Source organism: Bos javanicus, chromosome 18 (assembly GCF_032452875.1).
Source record: "Bos javanicus breed banteng chromosome 18, ARS-OSU_banteng_1.0, whole genome shotgun sequence".
NCBI lineage: Eukaryota > Metazoa > Chordata > Mammalia > Artiodactyla > Bovidae > Bos > Bos javanicus.
This window is the reverse complement of record NC_083885.1, coordinates 43,679,043-43,706,637: the sequence shown is the minus strand read 5'-3', so window position 1 is coordinate 43,706,637 and position 27,595 is coordinate 43,679,043. Positions and strand designations below refer to the sequence as shown.

The 27,595-nt window shown below is 43.2% G+C and overlaps 2 protein-coding genes across 2 annotated transcripts in view; both read right to left on the bottom strand.

Moving 5' to 3' along the window:
- WDR88 (WD repeat domain 88) overlaps positions 1 to 4,008 on the bottom strand; it is a 47,775-nt gene extending 43,767 nt beyond the window's left edge. The window contains exon 1 of the mRNA XM_061387899.1: positions 3,451 to 4,008. Coding sequence (XP_061243883.1) covers positions 3,451 to 4,008 — 558 coding nt within the window. The remainder of the gene's footprint in view (positions 1 to 3,450) is intronic.
- Positions 4,009 to 5,417: 1,409 nt separating this feature from the next.
- GPATCH1 (G-patch domain containing 1) overlaps positions 5,418 to 27,595 on the bottom strand; it is a 55,375-nt gene continuing 33,197 nt past the window's right edge. Inside the window, exons 12-20 of the mRNA XM_061387898.1 lie at positions 27,052 to 27,230; positions 26,446 to 26,573; positions 25,625 to 25,761; positions 24,822 to 24,988; positions 16,759 to 16,975; positions 13,781 to 13,888; positions 11,814 to 11,911; positions 10,629 to 10,774; positions 5,418 to 5,701 (exon numbers count right to left, since the gene is read on the bottom strand). Coding sequence (XP_061243882.1) covers positions 5,671 to 5,701; positions 10,629 to 10,774; positions 11,814 to 11,911; positions 13,781 to 13,888; positions 16,759 to 16,975; positions 24,822 to 24,988; positions 25,625 to 25,761; positions 26,446 to 26,573; positions 27,052 to 27,230 — 1,211 coding nt within the window. The 3' untranslated portion in view covers positions 5,418 to 5,670. The remainder of the gene's footprint in view (positions 5,702 to 10,628; positions 10,775 to 11,813; positions 11,912 to 13,780; positions 13,889 to 16,758; positions 16,976 to 24,821; positions 24,989 to 25,624; positions 25,762 to 26,445; positions 26,574 to 27,051; positions 27,231 to 27,595) is intronic.

Genomic DNA, 27,595 nt, shown 5'->3' with positions numbered 1-27,595 from the left:
GAAGTGGGACAGAAACTGGGCCTCCAGGAGACTAGCTAAGAGGCTCCAGGTCGGGGCTGGGCCGCCAGGGGGCCCAGGCAAACTGAGCCAGGCTGCGGACATGAAGCAGGGCCGGCAGGCGCGGGGCGGGTCAGGGGGCGGGGCCTGGAGCCCAGGGAGCCCGCAGCCGTGGCAGAGTGCGGTCCGGAGAGGACACGATCTGTGCTTTTCCCAACGCTCCGCAGCCAAAGCCCGCGCTTTAATGCAGTACCCACCCCGCCACCCCCAGTCCTTTCTCTGCAGCTGCCTCCGCCTCTAGACAAAACTCTCTTTTTCTCATAACAAAAACAGAACTTTGGCGTGGGAAAACATCTACCCCCTTCTGGACCTTTCTGGGCAGAGTTCTTTTGGGGTTTATGGGGATGGAGACGGAAACGGCAACCCACTCCAGTATTCTCGCCTGGAGAATCCCATGGACGGAGGAGCCTGGCCGGCTACAGTTTTCAGGGTCGCGACAAGTTGAGTTTTAGGCCAGCTTTTTCACTCTTTTCTTTCACCTTCATTAAGAGGCTATATATAGCATCCCACAAATACAGTCTACATCCAAGTTTTCCTGCCTGCCTCTCTGGCCGGGACTTGGTCACAGTTCTGCAGGGCATTGGGAATCCAGGAGCAAAGACCTCAGCCCAGGAGTGTGTGATGGGCTCCTGCTCTAAGGAATCAGGGTGGGAGATGGGCGAGGCCACCGCACTGGCTTGAAGGTCAGCAAATCAGAGGGAAGAGGAGAACAGAGAAATGAGCTCGAGCCAAAATGGCTTGGAAGATGATGGTCAGATCTTCCAGCTTCATCTTAAATGAGCCAAGGAGAGGTTTAGAGTCAATTATTTTTAAAATTTGTGACACATCTGTGTGAGTGTGCATTATTTAAAGGCCAGAGTGAAGCATTAGCACTGAGAATGTTCTCTAGCAAACCATCTCTGGAGAGTGGGATGAAATCGTCTGAAACATTCTTGTATCCTGCACCTTCATTTCAAAAGATGATTTGTGACATTTTCACTGAGCTACACAACCACTTTAACCTTGCTGTATAAACACCTCCAACGTGTTCTGTTTTCAGTCACTGCTCCATCTATTTTTCCTGAACTGCTTTCTCTTACTCCAGTTCTTAATTAGGACTTTTTTGTTGATGTTTGCCAGAGTACTCCCTTGAGTAACTATTTCTTCAAAGAGACGCATCCTTTCTGAGTTTTTGCAACTCTAAAAAAAAAAAAAGTCTTTTTGTTGGCTTTATCAAAGACAGCAGTTTGGCCAGGCAGAGAATATTAATACCTAGGTCACAAAGTTTCCTCCCAGAGCTTTATATAACTTCTCAACTTCTGTTAACTTAATGGATCATAAAATCCTGCAGCCAAAAAAAAATTTAAGCCACCTGAATATGCAGGCACCCAAGACTAGTTAAATCCATCAGGGGGCAACCAGTCAATAGAATACTCTCCAAAAAAAAGAACAAGGGGATACATGTATATGTATGGCTGAGTCCTTCACTATTCACCTGAATCTATAACAACATTGTTAATCAGCTATCAATTCAGTTCAGTCACTCAGTCGTGCCCGACTCTTTGTGAACCCAGGCCTCCCTGTCCATCACCAACTCCCAGAGTTTACTCAAATTCCTGTCCATCAAGTCGGTGATGCCATCCAACCATCTCATCCTCTGTCATCCCCTTCTCTTCCCGCCCTCATTCTTTCCCAGCATCAGGGTCTTTTCAAATGAATCAGTTCTTCGCATCAGGTGGCCAAAGTATTGGAGTTTCAGCTTCAACATCAGTCCTTCCAACATCAGTCCTTCCTTTAGGATGGACTGGTTGGATCTCCTTGCAGTCCAAGGGACTCTCAAGAGTCTTCTCCAACACCACAGTTCAAAAGCATCAATTCTTTGGCGCTCAGCTTTCTCTATAGTTCAACTCTCTAATCTGCTATACCCCAATACAAAAGGTTAAAAAAAAAAAAGACAAGGAAGCTGTTTATTAATATGGAAAGAAAAATTGTTAAACCAATTGCAGAAGAGGTCTAAGGTACCCTTCCATTTATGTTAAAACAAAAAAGAGAAGGATCAGAATACACTTGTGGGTATGTACATAAAATACCTCTTTAAGGATATAGAAGGAACTAGAAACATTTGTTGTCTCTGTAGAGGGAAAGGGGGTAGTTGGGGAGGCAGGGGTGCTACAGAGATTGTTAATTGAAAAAAAAATCAAAACACTTTTTATATCTATTGAATTTGATCTTGGGGATATTCTATGGACAACAAAAATAAAACACAATTCCTATGACCTTCTCTAATTTTACTTAAAAATCAGAATAACTATCACAAATAAGTTAAACAAAGCACTGGTACACCCTGTACTTTTTTTCTTCAAGCAGACTTTCCCATGGAGATCCCAATGTACCCCTGCAGGGGGTGCTGACGAAGGCAGTCAGCCATTCAACAGATCCAATTGTGGACTTGACTCCGAGGTCCTCTGACCATTGCAGAAACCTCCATCTCAATTTGATCCCAGGCTTTTCCATCTGTCTGGGGACAGCCTTGCTCCTTCATGCAGTTCAGGCACTGGCCACCTGTAGATTATGTGTCCCTCCAGTCTTGCATTGAACTTGACCATGTCTTGCCACATGAGCACTCCATTCTTTCTTCAGCCCAAAGACATATCCTTGTTTCCTTCTCTATTTCACCCACCTGAACCCCACCCCACCCCACCCCCAACACCTCTTATATATGTAGGGTTGACCAGAAAGTTCGTTCAGCTTTTTCTGTAGCTTCTTATGGAAAAATCCAAACTAACTTTCTGGCCAACCCAATGTATTGACTTTTCTGCATCCCCCCTGCATTCCTCCTTACTTTTCTCTCGTACTTATTGTTCCTTTATACTTTTTCTCAGGGAATCCCATGTGCTTGTTTTCTAATTTTCTGTTTCAGTGCTCTGATCTGATTTTTAAAATCTCCGTGGAGGATTTTGGCTTTGAAAATCCTCTTTTTCATCCCCAAGAATTCTCCCTGTTCTGTTCACAGATTATTTCCTCTTTCCAGCCAACAGCCTTCTTTTCTAGCAATGCACTCTCTCAGCTATCACTTAGAATACACAGTAGTGTTGTTGGGGTTTTATTCCTGTATTTTACTGTTATTTGCTGTTGCTTCTAGTGCTGTTTCATGGGTGACAGGGCTCTTTCAATCCTCCGAGGCCATGCACCTGGGAGTGTCACCATGGGGACATTGGAGGGGCTCAGACAGAGTCCCACAGGGTCTGGGTTGAGTCAGGTCCTCTTTCCCAGGATGATTTCCTGAGGTGCCCCGCCTCTCCTCCAGCTGCCCCACTGCAGGCGCTTGGTCCTCTAGGCCCCCTTCCTGCTCTTGAGCTCTCGCCCACTATTGGGAGCAAGCCACAGCCCCTCCCCCTTGGGGGCGGCTCTTACCTTGGAGAGGGGCTCCTGGTCACCCCATAACGCCTTCTGGGTCATCCAGGGCATCCAAAGAGTATCGGGCGGTGGCGATTCATCGCCTATGGCCAGGGGGTTCAGCGAGGGCAGCACCCGGCTGCGCCGCGCCTGCAAGAGCGATAGCCGGAAGCGGCCACAGGCCCTGACCACGTCTACCCAGGGCAGATTGCTGGGCCGGCGATGCGTAACGTCGCGGATGTGGAGCAAGGAGAGCGGCAAGTTACTTTTCTGGGGCGTCTCTTTCCCATCCTCGCTGGATTTTTTTGAGGAGCTGGGGGTACCCGAGGACTGGGAGGCCATCTCGGAGCCCGGCCTGGCCACGAACGGTGGCGCCACGCGCCCCCGCCCCCACCTTGGGACCCACGCGCCCTCCCTGAGCCCGGCCATCTCACTGCCTCCTCTCAGCCCGCAGCATGGGTTACTCCCAGGAACATGGGCTTCGAGTTTCTGGGTGCAAGAGGAATGAGGCCAAATGTGTGAAACTGTTTGTAGGGGCTCCCGGACAACCCACTTCACGTTCCACAACAGAGACATGACCCATAAGGTATAGAATGTACCCTGGATTAATTAAGACGCAGCTGGTAGGGGTGGGTGCACACAATATATAAGGGCATGAAGGAAGTATCTGTCATAATGCTAGTGGAAAACCAAAGAACAAAATGTCACCACTCGTTCTGGAGCAGACTCAGTGCTAGTGTGAAATTAGAACAACAGAGCAAGGGCTGTCATCTCTGGGGTGTAGAAGAAGTGCCTTTCTTCTTTCATTTTTCACAATTGTTCTCATTGTTCTATGATGTTGTTCTGTGATGTTACTTTGATAATGGAAAAAAAAAAAAACCTCTTCACTCTACTTTTTCCTTTTTTAAAAAATATTTACTTTGCTCGTTTTGGCTGCATCAGGTCTTAGTTGCCCCATAGTATGTGGGATCTTAGTTCCCCGACCAGGGATCAAACCCACGTCCCCTGCACTGGAAGGCAGATTCTCAACCACTGGCCCAGGAGGGAAGTACCTCCTTCTCTGTTCTAAGTTTTTTGTTTGTTTGTTTGTTTTTAACATGGACCATTATTTTAAAGTCTTTATTGAATTTGTTACAATACTGCTTTTTGTTTTTAATGTTTTCTGGTCATGAGGTATGTGGGATTTTTGGCTCGCTGCCCAGGAATCGAACCCACAACCCCCTTGCAATGGAAGGCTAAGTCTTAACCACTGGATGGCCAGGGAAGTCCCCTGCTGCTGCCAAGTCGCTTCAGTCGTGTCCAACTCTGTTGGACCCCATAGACGGCAGCCCACCAGGCTCTGCCGTCCCTGGGATTCTCCAGGCAAGAACACTGGAGTGGGTTGCCATTTCCTTCTCCAATGCATGAAAGTGAAAAGTGAAAGTGAAGTTGCTCTGTTGTGTCCGACTTTTAGCGAGCCCATGGACTGCAGCCCACGAGGCTCCTCTGTCCATGGGATTCTCCAGGCAAGAGTACTGGAGTGGGCTGCCATCGCCTTCTCCGGGGAAGTCCCCTGCACTCTCCTTTTCCCAAAGTCTTATCAGAGCACATGAGACGGCCTCAGAGCAGGGACCCAGGGCTATAGTGAAACACCTGGAGCCCGTGTGATCCCAGATGTGGGCACACACTCTTCCATCCTTGGTCCCAGTGCCTTCCTCAGATACTTTGGTGTCTTCTTCCTGAAGAGGCTGAGGCCGCCTGCCCGGATCCTGGGGCTGTGCCACCCACTGGACTCCTGGCTCCCAGCACCAACCACAGGAGGGAAGGAACCACACCCCCCAGGAAAACAACAAGAATGGGAGAGCGACCACCCTGCTCCCATACGATTCCTTAAGTAAGTCAGACTCTCCTTATCTGAACCTAGCTTTCTTTACCACGAAACCAGAGAAAAGCCTTCACTTCTCATTTCTTTTTTAAAAGTTTCAGGGAATGAAAAATCAAGAAGAAAATACAAAAATGCCATTTTAATTAAACTGTACAGTCTGAATTTCTTTCTCTGACACTAACAGAAGTTAAAAATAGAAATCAATTTCAGCAAACTTCCAAGGCAGGCTTTCAAATGTCAAGGTTTTAAAAAAAAATTATTTCACAGCATGAATTTACATATAAATACAATCTATACAATGTATTAACTGAGTGATCAATGAACTTCCATCCTGGAGGAGGTCTGGTATTGGGACAGGCAGGGGCAGAATTCAATTACTGCCTCCTTAGTGGAAGACGCTTCAGCCTGGAAGAGGAAATAAAAGAGAGTTAGATACAAACAGAAAAATTAGATGATTCAGTGGGGGAGGAATATGAAAATGCCAGGCCTTTCCCTGAATCAAAGGGGCACAAAATACAGAGAGTGACCCACACCATGAAAGAAAGCAGCATTTAATCTGCACTCCTAAGATTCTGTTCCCCGCAAAACAGAGTGAGAGAGACTCACTCCACCTCTTATGTTAAGACCCATTTATAAAAGCAAGTTCTAATCCTGGTTTCACTTACCTATGTCATGTATGACCCTTGGGAAGGAACTAAAACAACAAAAAACCATGCTTGCTCTGGGGCCAAAAGCTCCTGAGCTGCCAGTCTTAAACTCAGCTTTGAGCACACAAGAATGTTCATGGCAGCTCTAACTCACCACGCAGAGCTGGGTCACCCTGACTCTAGATCCTTGCTCTACAGCCCCAAACTGGAATACCAAAGGCCCCCAACAACAGCATAGAAGAATACTCTGTGGTGTATCCTATTAAAGAATACTCCATGGCAATGAGAACGAACCAGTTGTTACCAGGACGGTACGGAGGAATCCCACAGGCCAGATGCAAGAGCTCCTAGTAAGGTCCCTTAAATAAATCTCAAAAACAAGCAAGAGTAATCAGCGATGACAGAAGCCAGAATGGCTGCCTTTGGGGCTAGGAGTGGGGATCGTAAGTGAGCAGGGGTTTCTGGAGTGCTGGTTTAGTCCTTGATCTAGGTAAATTCAGGTAGTGAGAATGCATGGAACGATGAGCTTATGATGTGAGTGCACTAAAGAGGGTACTCCACTGTATGATTCCAGGTCTGTGAAATTCTAGAATGGGCAAAGCTAACTTAGAGGGACAAGACGCAGATCAGTGCCTCCTGGGGAGAGGATGGAGTTGGGGGAGGCGGGGTGGCAGACTGCAATGCCATCTAGAACTAGGCCGTACCGTCACTGAAGAAAAGCATCAGGGGCCCTTGACAAGAGTGAGACCTCAGCCAGGTGCTAGGGATGCAAGTAAGACCCATATGGTTGTGACCCTCAAAATGCTTCTCACAGGAGGGACTTCCCTGGTGGTCCAGTGGTTAAGAACTGGCCTTGTGAGGCAGGGGATGTGTGTTCAATCCCTGGGTCCAGGAACTAAGATCCTACATGCTGCAGAGCAACGAAGGCCCTGTGCCACAACCAGAGAGTCCAAGTGCTGCAACAAAAGATCCCGCATGCTGCAACTAAGACCCAAGGAAGCCAAACAAACAAAAAGTAAATGGAAAAAAAAAACCACCCCTGGCAGGAGACAGATGCAGACAAGTAATACACGGAGTGGAATGAGGCACGAAAGATGGACAGGCCCCCGGTCTCTCTGTGGAGAGTCTAGGAGGCTTAGGGTTGAGGGGCTATGGAAACTATACCTTTAACAACCACAAGAGCAATATTTAAATACACTTCACACCTCTGCCCCTGCCTTCCCCCCATCCCAGGCCCTGCCTCAGTGATAAGTGCTCTCAGGAGTGTAAGAACCCCTCCAGTCCTCTTCTCTGCAAAGATGTACATACAGGTGTACACGGAGAAATCCAAAGGAGTGAGGATGACAGTACCAACTGTATACTATTCTGTAGCTTTTGGCCTCTTATTGTTAAGTTTCAGATGCCAATCAGCAAGCAGCCCATGTTTTCTGACTGCTATGCTCGGCACACCCCACCACACCTTCCGGATGGGCATCGAGGGGCTTCCAAGTGTGCAAGTGCCTCTCTGCAGGAATGACTCATTACGTGGCCCCAGATAGTCAAGGGTGATGATATCAGGTGTTGGTAACTGCCTCTCTGGGCCTTGCTTTCCCTGCCTATGAACTAAGGGGACACGAGTCACGGGGTGTGTGAGGATTAAAGGAGCCCACACCCATGTGGGTGCCTCCCAGTGCCTTACTGGCACGTGCCTTGGGAAAAGGGAGACCAGAAACAGCACAGCTGCTTCAGGGGGCTCTGGATTAAACTGAAATGCTCATATCTTTGTGTTTTTGAACCATGAGAATGTCCTGTCTACTGGAAAGACATAAGTGAAAAAGAACATGGGGCTGGCACTTGTCTTTCCAGATAGCAAATAACTATAAGGCCATAGGAATTAAAACAGAGTGGACGGGCTTCCTTGGTGGTCCAGTGGTTAAGATCTGCCTTGCAGGGGACACCGGTTCGACCCCTGGTCCAGGAAGATCCCACATGCCTTGGAGCAACTAAGCCCGTACACCACAACCACTGAGCCTGTGCTCTAGAGGCTGGGAACCATGACTACTGAGCCCATGCTCCCTAGAACCCATGCTCCACAACATGAGAAGCCTGTTCCGTCTCTCTTCATCCTGGGCCCACACCTGGACTTCCCCTACCCAGTCCTGTGGTAGACAGCAGGGTCTGCCCTGGGCTATGGGCTGGAAGGGAAGAGAAACCAGGACTTGCAGGCAGGGCCATAACAACCTCCAGAACCATCTTCCAATCCATTCCCCTCCTCTGAGGGTCACATGCTACAGTGGAACAAACTGGGATCCTGAGTAACTTTCTCAGTCCCATTGATGCTTCATTGGCTGAGCCACTGGGATTCAGGGGTTCTTTTAAATCACAGCTCGTTTATTTACTCTCACTAATATTTACAACTGGCCATCTATCTGGAGAAAGTTAAGTTGGATGCCTATACTACTCTGTTCACAAAAAAAGGAAAATAAAACAACTCAAACTAAATGAAAACAAAACTGAAAAAAGCATGAGGACAGTCTACATACATATACAAAATCTTACATTAGGGAAGGCCTTTAAAAGACAAAATGTAAAACACACCACCACCACCACCAAAAAAAACTAGTAAAATTGAGTGTACCAAAAATTAAAGCTTCTATTCAACAAAAGTCATGTAACAGGTAACACTCTAGAACACAAAGGATGACTATCCAGAATTATTTTTTAGTCTCTAAAAAACTTTTTATAAATTTTTAAATGTTAAAAAAAAAAAAAAAAGAGGGTTAGGGGGATACTTCTCTGGCAGTCCAGTGGTTAAGACTCTCTGCTTCCACTGCAAGGGTCACGGGTTTGCTAATCCCAGACCACCTGACCTGCCTCCTGAGAAACCTGTGTGCAGGTCAGGAAGCAACAGTTAGAACTGGGCATGGAACAATAGACTGGTTCCAAATTGGGAAAAGAGTAAGGAGTACGTCAAGGCTGTATATCGTCACCCTGCTTATTTAACTTATATGCAGAGTACATCATGAGAAACGCTGGACTGGATGAAGCACAAGCTGGAATCAAGATGCCAAGAGAAATATCAATAACCTCAGATATGCAGATAACACCACCCTTATGGCAGAAAGTGAAGAGGAACTAAAGAGCCTCTTGATGAAAGTGAAAGAGGAGAGTGAAAAAGTTGGCTTCAAGCTCAACATTCAGAAAACTAAGATCATGGCATCTGGTCCCATCACTTCGTGGAAAATAGATGGGGAAACAGTGAGAACAGTGACAGACTTTATATTTTGGGGCTCCAAAATCACTGCAGATGGTGATTGCAGCCATGAAATTAAAAGATGCTTGTTCCTTGGAAGAAAAGTTATGACCAACCTAGACAGCATATTAAAAAGCAGAGACATTACTTTGCCAACAAACGTCCATCTAGTCAAGGCTATGGGTTTTCCAGTGGTCATGTATGGATGTGAGAGTTGGACTATAAAGAAAGCTGAGCACCAAAGAATTGATGCTTTTGAACTGTGTTATTGGAGAAGACTCTTGAGAGTCCCTAGGACTGCAAGGTGATCCAACCAGTCCATCTTAAGGAAATCAGTTCTGAATATTCATTGGAAGGATGGATGCTGAAGCTGAAACTCCTGATGCAAAGAACTGACTCATTTGAAAAGACCCTGATGCTGAGAAAGACTGAAGGCGGGAGGAGAAGGGGACGACAGAGGATGAGATGGTTGGATGGCATCACTGACTCAATGGACATGAGTTTGAGTAAACTCCAGGACTTGGTGATGGATGGCGAGGCCTGGTGTGCGGCAGTCCATGGGGTCACAGAGAGTCGGACATGACTGAGCAACTGAACTAAGGTGAACTGAACAGAGAACTAAGATACTACCTGCATGCCTCACAGTGGGCCAAAAAATTTGTTTTTAATTTTTTTAATAATAATTCCTAAAAATCAGTAAAACAGTACCTAAAATCCAGAAAAACAGTCTAACAGAGGACAGAACATTGTGAAATGTTCAGGAGCACGTTATTCACAAAGGAGCCCACAGGAAACGCTGAGACACAAAGCAAAGGATACTCGGCCTCGTTACTGATCCAGGAAATGCAGTGAAGATGACATGCCATTCTTCACCCATCAGGCTGCCAAACATCTCCATGCTGCTTGTAGCTGATGTAACAACAAGGTACTTCACAGTTCAAATGGATAGAGCCACTTTTGACAACAGTTTGGTGGTATTTATTCCTTGCTTTTAAGGGCTTCCCTGGTGTTTCAGATGGTAAAGCGTCTGCCTGCAATGCGGGAGACCCGGGTTTGATCCCTGGGTTGGGAAGATCCTCTGGAGAAGGAAATGGCAACCCACTCCAGTACTTTTGCCTGGAAAATTCCATGGACTAGATTTATGTTAAAAATGTGAAACAAAATGTGTATGTACCTGTGTGTGTGTGTGTGTGTGTGTAGTTGTGTAAAAAAGTCTTCAAAGTTACAAAGCATCTGACAACAGAGGGGACTGTGGAGAGAAGAGAGATTTGGGAAACTGGTCACAGTTTTACCTGTAAGATTTGAATGTTCACAGCAATAATATATTCACGTATTACTTATGCAATTAGAAGTTAACTTTATAAAAAGCTGAGTCAACACACCAATCTATCATTCCTGACATTTGCCTCTAAGCAAACATGGCAAGGTTTCAACCCGCCTCTGCGCTGCCTACCGTCTCAGCAGCTCCTGGGGCGGCAGGTCTGTGGGCCCTTCTTCACTCTGGCTGTCGCTGCTGTCTGTACTCTCAGAACTACTACTTTTCTCTGATTTTTTATTCTTTTGCTTGCCTTTGTGCTTGTGTTTTCGGTGTTTCTTTTTCTGAAAAAAAGTAAATAAATAACTTTAAGGAGAACAAATAGGTGTTTCCATCCCTTATTCAGCACAATTACAGGCTAATGAGGCATTTGGTTGCTGGAGTCATTCAAAAACAAAACCGAAGCGCCTTTCCTGGTGGTCGGTCCAGTGGTTAAGCACGAAGAAAAAACTGGGCGAAGGTTAGGGGACAGCACACAGGCTGTTGAGAAACAAGGGAGTTTGGTTTTCAAACTTGTCAGCACCAGTTCCTTTCCTTTCACTCCAGGAGAACTTCTCCTATCTTCCATGCTCAAGAATTCTGTTTTCTGGGAGCTAAAAGTGGAGCTGTTTCTAATCAGTTCTCCTACTGCCCAGACCACTGTGGGAGCCCAGCACTAACGTTAACTGAATTAAACGTCTGCACCATAATGCAAAAGAAGATACCGATGTTGAGGTAAGGGCTGTCAATGGTGTTCTTCAAGTGTCTATCACTTCAAATGACAAGCTACAGACCCAAGTCTCTATTGGTAGTGATGACAAAGTAGTTGAGAAATATTCAAACTAATACCTTCTTTTTATATTGAATAATAATCAATATTAAATGCTCTTATTATTTATTTAAACAATTATTTTATTAAAGTTAGTAATTAACTGTTTTATTACTTAATACTCAACCATTATTCTAAGATATTTATTTATTTATTTATTTATTTTCAGCTGCATAACTTGTGGGACCTTAGGTCCCCGACTAGGGATAGAACCCAGGTCCCTGACGTGAAAAGTGCTGAGTCCTAACCACTGGACCACCAGGGAATTCCCAACTCTAAGATATTAAATGTCCTTATTTCCTACTTTTTAATGTTCATGAATTTAAAAAAAAATTAAGTACAACAGAATAAATTAAAATATTCTGTCTGAAAGAAAAACAAAGTGTTTTTGAAATCAAGGGGTTACACTGAATTGATATTAAGTCAAGTCAGTGAGAGACCTGTGGCCACATCCCTCTTTGACTGGCTTCCTGGAGGCTGGGGCATCTGACACCACACACCCAGAAGTTACTCACCTTCTCTTTCTTCCGTCTATGCTCTTTCTTGGTCTTGTGTTTTTCTTTGTTCTTTTTATGTTTCTCTTTGAGAGGTGCCTCAAGTTTTTGACGTGCATCTGAAACACAGACGTAATAAAGACATGAACTAGAGGCACCCATGGGGAAAAAAAGGCTAAATTACTGAATTCAGTAATGACGCAGATAGAATGTTTACCATTAAGGCAGAACTCCAGCCCTACCTCACTGGTAAACAAGCAGATTAGTGTGTCACACTGTAGCTCTGTATTTAGAAACTGCCAGAAACCTCAACCTAAGACCTGTTTGATCCAACTAGTGTTTGGCCACAGCCTTATCTGCCAGATGAAGATAAAGTCAGACTAGAATACCTACAAGCTTTCTGTAATTTAACATCTTTGGGTAAACTCAAAGACGGATCAGAATCTGCATCTGGCTCTGTCACCAGCTCTGATCTTTGACATGTTGTTTTCCCATCTGAAAAAAGGGGAAAACAAGAATCCTTATCCCCTTAGGGACATAGAGAGGATCAGAAGGGACCATAAACATGAACCCCAAAGCCATAACCGCCAGGCCCTCTGAAAGCCTCCTCCCTTTCCAAAAGCACATTTCACATGAGCTCGTCTTATACCTGGAAACACTAAAAACTTAGCATCAAAAGAACATAGTGTACGTGATCATTAAAAATGACTAAACAAGTTGCATGAGCTCAAATTCTCCATTTCCAAATTCCGACCGAATCGTTTTCATGAACTTCCAGTCATCAAACCAGCAGAAGACTATCCAGAGTAGAAACACTGTAAAACATTAAATCAACTTTTATCTACTTAAAAAAAAGCTCCAAGGTATTTCACAAATACAGTTTATTTTTCAAACCAGGTGAACAGATATCTGCAACTTTCTAGTATTATGTTGTGGTCAGATATTTCCAAATTTGACCTCCCCAAACTATTTTTTTTTAATGCTAGTTTTTGGAAAATAACTCATAGACCAAATTAGGTTATTAACTATTACAAAGATATCAAGGGCTGTTCTGGGAAACAGCCATAAGTAACTTAGCTTTCAGGTACTGACACACGTATTTTTAAACTAAGGATCTGAACAACTATAGAGATGAGAAATACATTCACCACAATTTGTCAAGACCTCACACTTTTTACTCCTCTCTGCTTTCTATCATTTCTTTGAAGGCTGGGTTAATTAACCAAACCGATATGTGTAAGTGGGTACTACAGGAAACCATAAAGTAGGTAAGAGAATTTTATGTCATTTATACATCTGGGCCCTATTATCAGATGTGTGTTAACCCAGCTTTCAAAGAGATGATAAACCAGTATAAACATTTTAAGGTGAGAAGTCAATTTAAGCTGGCAACAAACGGAAGTTGTCAACAGACACTGGGGGAGGAGAATGAGCTGTATTTACTGCTGAAAGGATTAGTTTTATTTATTTATTTTTTTGCTACATTAGCCAAAGGATTAAAAATAAAAGTATCAGAATATCCTTCTCTCTACAATTCCTGTTCCATCTTTGTGTCCTAGATTTTTAATTTTTTTTTTAAATTTCTATGCTGCTGCTGCTAAGTTGCTTCAGTCGTGTCCAACTCTGTGCGACCCCATAGACGGCAGCCCACCAGGCTCCCCCGTCCCTGGGATTCTCCAGGCAAGAACACTGGAGTGGGTTGCCATTTCCTTCTCCAATTCGTGAAAGTGATACTAAGGACCCTTCTGTTAAAAAGAAGATTGAAGGTGTCTGAGACTGAAGAGCAGCTACTATCATTTAGGTACAAGGTGGAAGCACTGATTTTCCAAGTGTGGCTGAGAACAGACAAGCGAGGAAGAAATGTATATATTTGGGTGGCCCCGTGCTGGATTATGTTAGTGGGTGGAACGACGTGATTAGAGTTGTCCTATCCTAGGGGGAGACTCTGGGTCCATGCAAATGGATGACGCAAAGCACTCTCGACTCACTGGGGCAGAAGACTGGGGGCAGCCGTGGGCCAAACGCCTCTCTTTCATCTATCTGCATCTTCTGAATCGGGAAGAATGGTGCAGGCTCTTGGGGTGCTGGCTCGCTAGCTGAAAAACATCAGGGTATTAATTACATACACATGCCAAACATCAATGTACTTGAGTCTAAAACTATTTCACCAGATAACATGTGCTTTTCTTCAGTACCCCACTTAACCAGCTCACGCCAAATGCTGAGGATACAGAGAGAACATGCAGGCCCAACCTCTGACTTCATGGACATTTGAGCTGGAATGTCGGTCACCCAAGGACACCTGCAACCAGGTGCCCCAGTGGCTGTACCACCGAGGTGGCGAGGGTGCTTGTCGTGCACACTCACATCACCTGAGACCTAAAAGGTTGAAATACATCCTTGAGGAGGGCCATCTCAGGAGAATAAAGACTTAGAAACAAACAGGATGTCAGACTGATCAAGCTCAGAAGGCTTCACATCACTCAAATTGTCAAAGGGCAGAAAAACTGAATATGAACGAATTATCATGTTCACATTAATAATCTCATTTTTAAAGAAGAGATGATTTGGTTTTCAGAGATAAGAGAGAAAGATGGGGCAAGTCTAGAAAAATATGTATCGAAGTGTTGGTGGTTATCTCTGGGAAAGAGGGATTCCAAGAGACTTAAGCTTTCTACATTTCTAAATTTTTAAACTTTTCAAGTAACATATAATTGTGTAATTAAAAAAATAAGTTGCCTTTTTTTCACAGAAGAAATTAATAAATAGGCTGACATTTGTGGTCACCTACAAACAAACAGTATCTTATATCTCTACATAACTTTTTGGGTAAAGGCCCTTAAAAATTATACCTAAGTCTACCACAGACTGACAAGGGCAAGAAGAACACTCTAAGACTGAGATGGGAAATTCTGTCCACCCACCCAAGCATCTGAAAAGTCTCCCACCCTTGCAGATGGCCCCCTATCCTATGCCCGAACCCCTGGCTGGGGTAAACAGAACAGGTAGAACAGGCTACTAACCAAGAGTCAGACTCATTATAATGAGAACAGAAACCACCTACCAAGTGCTACTTATGTGCCAGGCAATGCCCATCTGACAGGTGAGCCAGAGCACACAACCTGCCCTACAGAGAAGAAAGCAGAAGAACCCCTGTACATATTATGACCAAATGTTTCCTAATAATCCTGGCATCTTGTCATCAACCACATGAAAAAAAGGAAGTTTTTTTTTAATGAAAATTTTACTATTTTTTAATTCTTTTCAACTAGCACACATAGGAAAATCAATATTATCAAACATAGCCATTCTAAAGATACACCATAGATTTATGCCAGAGAGGAGGAAAAAAAAAGAACTCTGCTCCATCTCAATTAAAAATGCAAAAGATTATGAATGAGTGAGTGAGTGAAAGTCGCTCAGTCATGTCTTACTCTGTGACCCCACGGATTAATGTAGCCCACCAGGCTCGCCTCTGTCCATGGGATTCTTCAGGCAAGAACACTGGAGTGGGTTGCCATTCTATAAGTCATATAAATATTTTTGGATCTGTCTACTAAGGAAAGCAAAAATAAATAAATAAGACCTAATTACACTAAAAAGCTTTTGCATGGCAAAGAAAACCATCAACACAGTGAAAAGACAACTGAATGGAACAAATGTTTGCAAATGACATGACTGATAAGGGTTAAATATCCAAAATATTTAAACAGCTCATACAACTCAACATCAAAAACATTTTATAAGTAAACAACCCAATTAAAAAAATGGGCACAAGACCTGAAGAGACATTTTTCAAAGAAGACATACAGATGGCCAACAGGCATATGAAAAGATGTTCAACATCACTAATCAGCAGAGGAATGCAAATCAAAACATGATGAAAAAAAACACAAGATATCACCTTACACTTGTCAGAATGCCTACCATCAAAAAGACCACAAATAACAAATGTTGGTGAGGATGCAGAGGAAATAATTCCTGTACGTTGCTGGTAGGAGTGTAAACTGGTGCAGCCGCTGTGAAAAGTAATACAGAGATTCCTCAAAAACTAAATGGAAATATCATATGATCCAACAATCCCACTCCTGAGTATATTTCCAGAAAAAAAAAAAAACAACAAGTCTATTTTGAAAAGATACATCTACCTGAATGTTAACAGCAACATTATTTATAATAGCCAAGATATGTAAGCTACCTAAGTGTCCATCAACAGAGGAATGGATAAAGAAGATATGGTATACACACACACACACACACACACACACACACGTACACAGGAATATTATTCATCCATAAAAAAGGAAATTTTGCCATTTGCAATACCATGGATGGACCTGGAAGGTATTATGTATAGAGAAATAATTCAGACAGAGAAAGACAAACACAGTACATTATCACTTACATGGGAATATAAAAAATAAAACAAGTGCATAAATATAATGCAACAGAAACAGACTCACAGACACAGAAAACAGTCTAGTGTTTACCAGTGGGGAGCGATAAGGAGAGAGGGGCAAGAGAAGGGTAGGGGATTCAGTGATACAAACTACTACGTATAAAATAAGTAAGCTACAGGGTATCCCCTGGCGACCCAGTGGTTAGAATTCTGCACTTTTACTTCGGGAACTAAGATCCAGTGAGCCGCAAGGTACAACAACAGCAACAGCAAAAAAGCTACAAGGATATACTGTACAGCACAGGGAACAGCCAAAATTTTAGAACACCTTTAAATGGAGTATAATCTATAAAACTTTTGAATCACTATGTCATATACCCGAAACATAATATTGTAAATTAACTATACTTAAATAAAACTTGTTTTAATTTAAAAAACACGAAACTTAAAAACATCATCAGTTGCTAATTATCCTGGTTAAAAATTGATACCAAATGAAGGAGCAGCTTCCCTATAGACACCACTGTTTTCTTTTTCAGATTCCAAAGTCTGAAATATCTGACATACCTTGTGCCACAGATGATGCTTCAACCAAGTCAGTCTCCTGGGAACTTTTGAAGTCCGCTTCCCTGGTACCCTCCTGATCATCCTCACTGTCACCTTGCTCATCCTCAGAGGACGAAGACTTCTCATCAGAGGAGCTGGCAAAGATGGCCTTGAATAAGTCCATGGATGGGCGGCTACCCTCTCCTTCAGTCTGTGAATCCACATCTTTGTTCACTACCTGTATTAACAGTGAAATGAGAATCAGAGGTGAAGAGGCAAGGATGAAAAGAGCTACACATTCTAGAGCACGGCTCACGCACACGCACAGGTGCTCATGTCTGTACTCACGTGTGTGGGGCTCCATATCCACACATTAGCTAACTAAACAGTAATCACTCACGTATTATCATTTTGTGGTACTTTTCTGATTCAATACCTGTAGACCACGCTGACTGGTAGAAGCAGCTGAAACCTCTCATGGAAATAGGTCATCAATCAGAACTGCAACGGACCCAGAAAAAGGCAGCAGGGACTAGCACAGCACCTCTGTCCCGGTTCCAAAAGTCTATCTGAGGCTTCTATGGTGGTCCAGTGGTTAGAATCCACCTTGCAAGGCAACAGACACCGGTTCGATCCCTGGTCTGGGAAGATCCCACATGCTGAGGAGCAACTAAGTCTGTGAGCCACAACTACTAAGCCCATGTGCCCTAGAGCCCATGCTGCGCGACAAGAGAAGCCACTGCCGTGAGAAGTAGTAGCCCCCGCTGCTGCAACTAGAGAAAGCCGTCGTACAGCAACAAAGACCCAGCACAGCCAAAAATAAGTAAATAAATAAAATAAAATAAAAAAAAGTCTATCTGAGCCTTTAGAAGTCCAAACATGAAAGGTAGTGAAGACAGTGTACTCAATAAAAGGTGCTGAAAACTGGGGACCTTCTCATTTGGATAGCAAGATCAAACCAGTAAATCCTAAAGGAAATCAACCCTGAATATTCATTGGAAGGACTGATGTTGAGGCTGAAGCTCCAATACTTTGGCCACCTGATTCGAAGAGCCAACTCATTGGAAAAAGACCCTGATGCTGGGAAAGACTGAGGGCTGGAGGAGGGGGGGGTGTAGAGGATGAGATGGTTGGATGGCATCACTGACTCAATGGACAAATTTGAGCAAACTCCAAGAGACAGTGAGGGAGAGGGAAGTTTGGCCTGTTGCAGTCCCTGGGGTCGCAGAGTTGGACATGACTGAGTGATTGAACAACCACACAATGGGGAGAGTGCGAGGAACACACTGACGAAGTGGTCCTGGAGCTCCCCTCTGCAATTACAGGTCACTCTTCCTAAAAGCAGCCGGGATGGAGGGTCAGGCTAGTGACTTTGTACATACCCCATCCTATAAACAGGGACAAAGGTATGAAGAAGGCATGGTTCCCACATCCCAACAGCTTATCACCAGACAGACATGGGCGATCTAAAGTACTACGTGTAAACAGCAGCCACAAGAGTGGCTGAGATCAGAATCCACTTCAGTCCTTCCGTTTTACCACTGAAGAATGTAGGTTAGGAACGACAAGAGGCTCTGTCAACGACGCACATGTGCTATACATAAACACACACATGCTACATGCCCCGGGTGGGCCTGGACTCTACCCAGTGGAGCTCTCATTCTCGGCCAGTAGTCCCTCCCATATCCCACACCACCTCCAATTTCTGAAGCAGAGTTATAAACATGTGAAGAAAACCAATACAAGATGGAGTTTGTGACTGTGTAAAATCCTTCCCCATAGAAAAAAATTAAGGATATCATTGTCCACTAAAAATAACCAGGGCACCTTGGAGTAAGGACTGACTCTAGAATTGGGGCTGAGATATAAAAAGATGAGCTTAGAACATCTAACTGTGCCCAGAAAGTGAGGACACACTCACAGCGTAAGAGGGATGTGCCAACGGCACACAGGAGCCACACTGAAGGGGCTTCAACTAACCAAACCGGGACAGCTGGAGCATTAAAATAAGTTGGGGCTCCCCTGGCAGTCCAGTGGTTAAGACTCCACGCTTCCACTGCAGGAAGCACGGGTTCAATCCCTGGCCGGGGAACTAAGATCCCACACGCCACACACTGCGGTCAAAAAAAATGACAGTACTCGATTATCCCTTTGGGTAAAATAGGAAACCGTGGGTCCACAGGGATAAAAATAATTTGATAAGGGACAGCGTGTTTATATATTTCAGAGCTCTTCAATTTGTATCAAAAACAAAGTAAAAATGATAAATAAATAAATGCACTTAACTACAAAAGGGAAAAGACCAACTTCTTAGTGGAGAGGTCCGGCCGATACCACCTTACCCGAGCAAGCAAAGTGAGAGTCAGGAATAGGACAAATCAACGCCATGCGCCACTTTGGCAGGGCACGCTGAGACCACAGCGGCACCCCTTCTCAAGTGTTCCTGCCAAAGATGCAGGTGCGGGTCTAATCCTAAGCAAAGGCCAGACGAGCCCAAACTGAGGACTATTCTACAAACCGCTGGCCCATAACCATCAAAAGTATCGAGATCATGAGAGTCAAGGAAAGACTGAGGAACTGTTCCAAGACTGAAGGAGACTAAAGAGTCGTGGCAGCTCAATGCAGTGGTGATGCTGCTGCACTCTTTGGCTGTGAAGGACAGCTAGTGGGCAGTAATAACGCATCAATGTTGACTTGCTGATTGTGATGGATGTTCCGTGGTTGTATAAGAGAATGCCCTTCCTGGGACTTCCCCGGTGGTCTGGTGGTTAAGAATCCGTGAAATACAGGGGACAAAGATTTGATCCCTGGTCAGGGAACTAAGATCCCACATGCCTCCTGGCAACAAAGCCTGAGAGCCACAACTAGAGAGAGTCCGTGCACTGCAATGAGAGATCCCACATGATGATGAAACACAGATCCCGTGAGCTGCAACTAAGGCCCGATGAGGCCAAACAAACACATAAAAAGAGGATGCCCTTCTTTAAAAGAAAACGTGGGTGTGATGGGGCATCCGACTGGCAATTCATACTCAAGTGGTTCAGGAAAAAAAATTGTCTACACTGTATCTAAACTTTCAAGATTGTTTCAAACTTTTCAAAGTTATAAAAATGTCAGGAGAGAGGCTAACAGCGAAGCACAGGAAATCATAGCCACAATTCCCTATAAAAGTCATGTATTTGATATTTTTATGACAAACCACAAACACCAAAGTCACATGCATGGACCATTACTGAATGACACTGTTTGCAGACAGTCCTGACCTTTAATAGTGTCTGTATTATTAAATGTCCCTTGGCGTGGGAAATGGCAACCCACTCCAGGATTCTTGCCTGGAAAATGCCATGGACAGAGGAGTCCATGGGGTCGCAAAGAGTCGAACACGATTGAGCAACTGAGCAAATATGGACATTATTAAATGTACATGAGTATATAAGACATTCTACACTTAGATAGCCACAGAATATGTTTTTTTTGTTTATATTTTTTCCAGAATATAATAGGAGCTGTACTGAAATTAAACAATTAACAACATACACCAAACACACAACAACTACATCTACAAAGCTCCCTAATCACCACCACCCCCACCTTCCACCAAAAGTGTGCACATTCACAATTGTGGTGATTCAGGGAAAGAAATTAATTAACTCAGAAAGGGGAAGAGACCCTGCTACGGTCACAATCGAATAACTAAAAAAGCAAGAACCAAGACATTTTAGTCAAAATTATCTAAATACTATCGCAACATGATTTGAGAAAATCTAGAAGGCTTTCTGGAGAAGGAAATGGCAACCCACTCCAGTGTTCTTGCCTGGAGAATCGCAGGGACGGGAGAGCCTGGTGGGCTGCTGTCTATGGGGTCACACAGAGTTGGACACGACTGAAGTGACTTAGCAGTAGCAGTAGCAGAAGGCTTTCTAACCCAATGACCATATCACAGAGCCAGAACCCCCAGGTTTTATACCATTAAACCCCAAAGGGCATGGTTCCAAATCCATGGTGGCGTGGGGGATGGCTGCTGCTGCTGGGCTCAGCAGGAGGGGGACCATTTTTTCTGACCATAGGAGCTGTGGTTCCAACAGTCTGGAGTGAATGTCACTGCTGTCTTCCCCGGCCTGCCCTCCTGCCACTTGACTCCAGACAGAAAAAGTCACAGGAAGTGCAAGGCAGAGCAAGGAAACAAAAGCCCCAACTTTCTAACTGGAGGACTTAAAAGGCATGTCAGCAATATCAGGAAGAGGAGGAGCTGAATAGGGTGATCCAGGGGTAATGAGTTTCTTTCTGCCTCACCTCTGAGCTCAGGGATCTGATTCTGAACAGCAAACCATAGCCTTTGATAACAGAACTATGGGATTAACTACCAGCCAGATCCCAGACCAGCCACGAGGAACAGCACATATGGGAAAGATCTGAAGAGTACTATATAAAGGCTTTGAAAACTTGAAGAGCATTTCAACCAAGAGTGGTTAGAACTTGTAGCCTGAACCTTATTAGGTCCATTGTCCACTTAAGCAAAACAAAACAATACAAAACATCGAGATTCTCCTTAGAATTTAAACAAGACCCAGAATCTCATAACATTAATATTCAAAGTTTCAAGAATGCAATCCAACCTTGAATAGGGAAAGTGTTAGTCACTAAGTCATGTCTAACTCTTTACGACCCCATGGACTGTAGCCTGCCAGGCTCCTCTGTTCATGGAATTCTTCAGGCTAGAATACTGGAGTGAGTAGCCGTTCCCTTCTCCAGAGGATTTTCCCAATCCAGGGAACAAACCCGGCTCTCCTAAATGACAGGCAGATTCTTCATCATCTGAGCCACCAGGGAAGCCCAAAAAGCCTATAGCACCTGATATTCCCAGGCATTCTCGCATCTAAGTACTAACCAGATCCCTGCTTAGCTTCTAAGATCAGATGAGATCGGGGACATTCAGGGTGGTACGGCCAGAGACAAAACTTACTTGGTACACAACAAACAGGAAAATCTCAACTTGCAAAAGATAATCAACAGATGCCAACCTCAAATGACAAAAATCAAAATGACAAAAATGTTGGAATTAGAAGATAGATTTTAAAGCAGCTATTATAACCATGCTCCAAGAATAGAGACAAACAAATGAAAAGATTTTTTAAAAGTCTTAGCAAATAAATAAAAGATATAAATACAATAACCCAAGTTAAAAATTCACTGGATGGACTCAATAGCAGAATGGAAATGGCAGAGAAGACTCAGTGAACTTAAAGACAAATCAAGAGAAATTATCTAATGTAAACAGAGGGGAAAAAAGATTGAAAAACAGAACAGAGGTTCAGAGACCTATAGTATAAATTCATTTAATGTCATCAGAGTCTCAAGAGAAGCGTGAGAATGTGTGCAGAAAAATGTATCTGGGGGAATTCCCTGGTGGTTCAGTGGTTAGGATTCTGCAATTTCACCGCTGAGGACTTGGGTTCCATCACCAGTCAGGAAACTAAGATCTCATAAGCCACTCTGTGTGGCAAAAAAGAATTTTTATAAAAGAAAAATATTTGAAGAAAATAATAGCTGAAAATGCCCCAAATTTGTTCAAACACAAAGATTCAAGAAACTCAGCAAACCCCAAACAAAATAATCTCAAAGAAATTCACACCCAGATACATCGTTATCAAACAGCCAAAACCGAAGACAAAGTGAAAATCTTAAAAGAAGTCAGAGGAAAAAAATCACGTCATTACAAGGAGAGGAAGAACAATGTGAATGGCTGCAGGTTTCTCATCAGGAACCACGAGGCCAGAAGGAGGTGGTAGAATATTTTTAGAGAACTGAAAGAAAAGAACTGTTGACCCAGAATTCTACATCCAGCAAAAAATCCTTTAGGAATGAAGATGAAATACAGGATATTCTCAGATGAAGGAAAATTAAGAGAATTAGTTGTTGGAACTGCTTGGAAAGAAATGCTAAAGGAAGGAAATGATAAGGGGGAAATTTGGAACTTCAGGAACAGAAATGGTAATATCCAAGTAGATCAAACATATTATCTCCTCAGCAGTTCTCTAAAATATGTATAACGATGGAAAGCAACAATTTAAATATTGTCTGCTGAAGTTTTTTGAGAATATATATATATTAATATGTAGCATATAAGACAACAACATAAAGCAGGGAGGGTAAAGGGATTGCACATTCCACTCAAAGTGATAAAATATCAATTCTAAATACATGGTGAAAAGGTTAAGTATGTGTATTGTAACTCCTAGGGCAATCACTGAAAAACAGAGTAAAAAATTAGACAAATTAAAATGGAATACTAAAAATTATTAAAGTAATATGAAAGAAAGTAGTAAAGGAGAATCATAGGAATGAAAGAGAAGGAATAGAATACAAATAATAAAACTACAAACCAAAATCCAATTATATCTACAAATAACATTAAATGCAAATGGTTAAAACATACAAAGATTAAAACACACAGATTATCAAAATATATTTAAAAATAAAAGACCTAATAACAATGACACGCTGTTTATTAAAAACCCACTTTAAATGTAATGATAAAGAGTAATATTACATAATGATGAAAAAGGTCAATTCACCAACAAAACGTAACAATCCTGGGAATTCCCTGGCAGTCCAGTGGGCAGGACTCTGCACACTCACTGTTAAGGGCCTGGTTTCAATCCCTGGTTGGGGATTGATCCTGCATGCCGCACAGGGTGGCCAAAAAAACATAATACCTCTATATAAAACAATCCTCAGTGTGTATGTACCTAACAAGAAAAGTTTCAAAATACAGGAAACAAGCACTTGGGAATACAGTATGGCAATTTCTTACAGTGACATCTGTATGTACATATTTCCCACCAATCCCACAATTAGGTCTTTACCCTAGAGAAGCGTAAACTTACGTTCACACACAAATCCACACACGAATATTCACAGCAGCTTTAGTTATGATAACCAAAAGCTGCAAACAACTCTAAGTCCTCAAAGAGTGAATGGACCACGACGCTGTGGTGCACCCATACAACGAAATATTAAGCAACAAACCGGGTACACACCCAGTACTGAGGAATCTCAAATGCGTGACACTAAGTGAAAGAGGCCAGTCTCAAAAGGCTATTTATGTATATTGCCTGATTCCACTTATATATCATCCTTCAAGGAACAAAACTATGGAGACTGAGTTGAGAGCAACGGTTGACACGGGTTTAGGGTGATGGGAGGGTATGGCCACAAAGAGACGGCATGAGGGAATGTTTGAGGTGATGGTATCTCTCCGCATCCTGATTATGGTGCTGGTTCCATGAACTTACATATGTGTAAAAACTCATTGAACTGTATGTTTTTTTAAACAGTCAAGTTTAAGGTATGTTAAAAATAAAATAATTTTAATGAGGCTATTAGAAATAAAACCAACTTTTTATTAAGCTCAACTTTTAACTATTAAAGCAGTCTTTTTTTTTTTTTTTTTTTTTTGCGGGGTGGGGGGCACACCTCACGGCTTGTGTGATCTTAGTTCTCTGACCAGGGATTGAATCTGAGCCCTGGCAATGATGGTGTGGAGTCCGAACCACTGGATTGCCCGGGAATTTCCACAGCAATAGTTTTTTACAAACCCAATGAATATTTTCTCTATAGTCTCCATAAAAGGGAAACTTGTTACTTGAAAAAATCATATTTTCTATACAATACACTGAGTTTTGTTTCAGTGTCTGACATTCAGTGAAAGCCATTTCAGGTAGAGATGTTCATAACCTCTCCTCAAATGATTAAGGCTATGTCTGAAATTGTTGAACTGCAGAGCAGACATAGACAAACTACAGCCCATAGGCCAAAGCCAACCCACTGCCTGTTTTTGTAGTTTTCCTGGAACACAGATGAACTCATTTTTTTCCCCATATTGCCTGTAGTTTCTTTCGCACTCACCAGCCAAGGTGAATAGCTATGGTACTGTATGGCCCACAAAGCCTAAAATATTAATATCTGGCCTTTCACAGCAAAAGCTTGCTTACCACTGCTATCGAATAACAGCAAAGCATCACCACTGGGAAAGGCAAAGGCCACAGTCAGCCTGGCAAAGAGAGCCTGAAAGTCCTGAATACCTTATTCGAGACTGATTCCGTCGCACGCGCTTCCTCTTTGTTTTCTAATGGGCTGGGCTCTGGTTTAGCTGGACCAACTTTTGATCTAGCCAAACTTAAAAATTCACTAATGGAATCTTCTTTCTTTTCTTCTTTAGAAGTATCCCATCTGGATGGTTTTCTTGATTCTGAAAGGTAGGACATAGACCTAATATCAGAATTAGCAAGCAAAAGGCAAGCTCTACACTGCTGCTGCTGCTGCTGCTGCTGCTAAGTCGCTTCAGTCGTGTCCGGCTCTGTGCGACCCCATAGACGGCAGCCCACCAGGCTCCCCGGTCCCTGGGATTCTCCAGGCAAGAACACTGGAGTGGGTTGCCATTTCCTTCTCCAATGCAGGAAAGTGAAAAGTGAAAGTGAACTCGCTCAGTGGTATCTGACCCTCAGCGACCCCATGGACTGCAGCCTTCCAGGCTCCTCCATCCATGGGATTTTCCAGGCAAGAGTACTGGAGTGGGATGCCACTGCCTTCTCCAACTATGGCTCTTTAATTCATTCAAGAACATCAGTGAGCCTTTATGGTCCAAGCACTGTGCGAGGTGGTAGGAATGTGGCAGAGCCCCAGTCACAAATGGTGTACACCGGGACCATGTCAGCATGAGCTGATGTACTCATATAAACAATCCTTTTAACAGGAGACTTTGCACTGCTTGTACCCTACGGGTTAGATGGGTAGTTGAACGGCTTGTACCCTTTACTTTTGTCTTCCCAACAGGGTAGGGGCTGAGACCACAGTCAGCACATGGACCTGGGGAAGCCCCACTCACTGTCGGAAGCTCGGTGCTGTGGAACTTTTTCACTTGATGCTTGAGTCACAGGTGAGGAAGCTGTCTCAGGGATCGTCAGAAAGTTGAAGACTGAGTATTTGTCACGTTTCACTCTCGGTAAGCCAACTAAAGTTGAACTGGGGGTTGAAAAGGAAACATATATATAATTTTAAGAACAACTGCAAGGATTAAAATCAAATTCCTGTGAAGCTGCTCATCTCCTGTTTTTCACCAGCAGCCCTTCAACTTGACTAAAAAGATCCCTTAAGATGTTTTTGCTTCTCAAAGCAATTTTAGAATTTGGAATGTCTGACTTCAGGAGCCAGGAGTTTTTTCTTATTATAATAAGAGCCAGAATTTAACTCTGACAATGGATTTCCATGAAAAAAAAGTTCCATTGCTAAAAATATGCCTAAATTTTCTGACAAAATCTCTGATTCAACTGGATATGCTTTCTTGCCATGTTTACAATCAGATAAGTTGTTGAATTCATGTAACAAATCACAAAACATAAGTTTCATTTTAAACGTAAACTCTATGTGCAGGATTAAAAAGGTGACAAATTAGACAGACATTTTGTTTTTGTAACTTGACATATCTGAGTTTCCTATCTTCAGTACAGAATAAAGTTTGCTAAATGGAGGTCGGCTTATTTTTTTAGTAACAAATTAAAACAAGTTAAATCTGCAAAGTCCACAGTTCAAAGTACTTACAACTAAGTTCACCTAGAAAAACAAAAATTTTAATGGGTATGTAAGGGGAAAGTAAGCTTTAACACACGAGCATAAGTACTGACATAAAGGCAGGTTTATCAAACTTACTCTGGATAAGGGTCAGGGACATTAAACCTCTTACACAGAAGCTTGTCAGGGTGCCACTCAAATGTGTCTCGGGTAAGCTTCCCAAACATCTTCATCTTCACAGCCGACTGCTTGTCACTGACGTCATTCTGGGAAAAGACAGTCATCCGTTTCATCAAGTGGCCATACAGCTGGCCTGCTTCCCCATTTATAAGTTTTCAAACAATCTCCCAAAATTCCAAAACAGCTTATGTTATATATCTGCTAAAGTACACTGCAAGTTAAAAGAACAAACCTATTTCTTATTCTATAGTGCCATGTATATTTTGATGCTTTTTACCAAAAGATTTAATGTATCTGGCCACACAGTGTTTTCATTTTAAAAATTAAGCATTGTAGGAGGTACTTCCCTGGTGGTCCAGTGGTTGAGAGGGAAGTGGGTTTAATCCCTGGTTAGGGAACTGAGATCCCACATGCTGTGGAGCAACTCAGCCCACGAGCCACAACTAGAGAGCCCGTGTGCTGCAACTAAGATCTGAGGCACCCAAACAAATAAGTAAATAAATAAATAATTTAAAAGAATTAAAAAAAAGAAAAATCAGCACATGGGGAATGGTGGCAACAGACCTCTTGGTCCCGAGGGACTTCCACCTGCTCAGAATCGTCCTCCTCCTGGGCGTGAGTGAACCGGGAGGACAACGTCGAGTGGGAAGACGCGTAGAGCAGGGCTGCCCGGGCAAACTCGTCCCGCTCTCGGCCTCGCTCCCACTCTGTCATACCGGGATCCAGACAGCGTTCCAGAGCATCTATGGGGGAGAATAAGGAACTGCTTCACTCCTAGGAAAAAATGGGGAACTTCTAGGAGAACAAGTTGTGCACGCCACTGCAGAGTTCAACCAAGCAAACACAAATCGTTAGCAGCCTGGTTCTGAAGAGCGTGGCACTGAGGTACTTGGCGGGTAATTGTGCTCCCTTCCTCAAAATGATGTTTTTATCTGAAGCACCAATAGTCTACCATGGTGAACAGTTTGATAACAAAATAATTTGTTAAGTAAATGTTTTATTAACCCCCCAAAATGATGCTTTTGTTGAATTCTGCCTCCTGCATGTAACAGAGAAAAATATTGGGAGACTAATGCTTGATTCAGTTTTCAAAGCCAGTAACTTATTT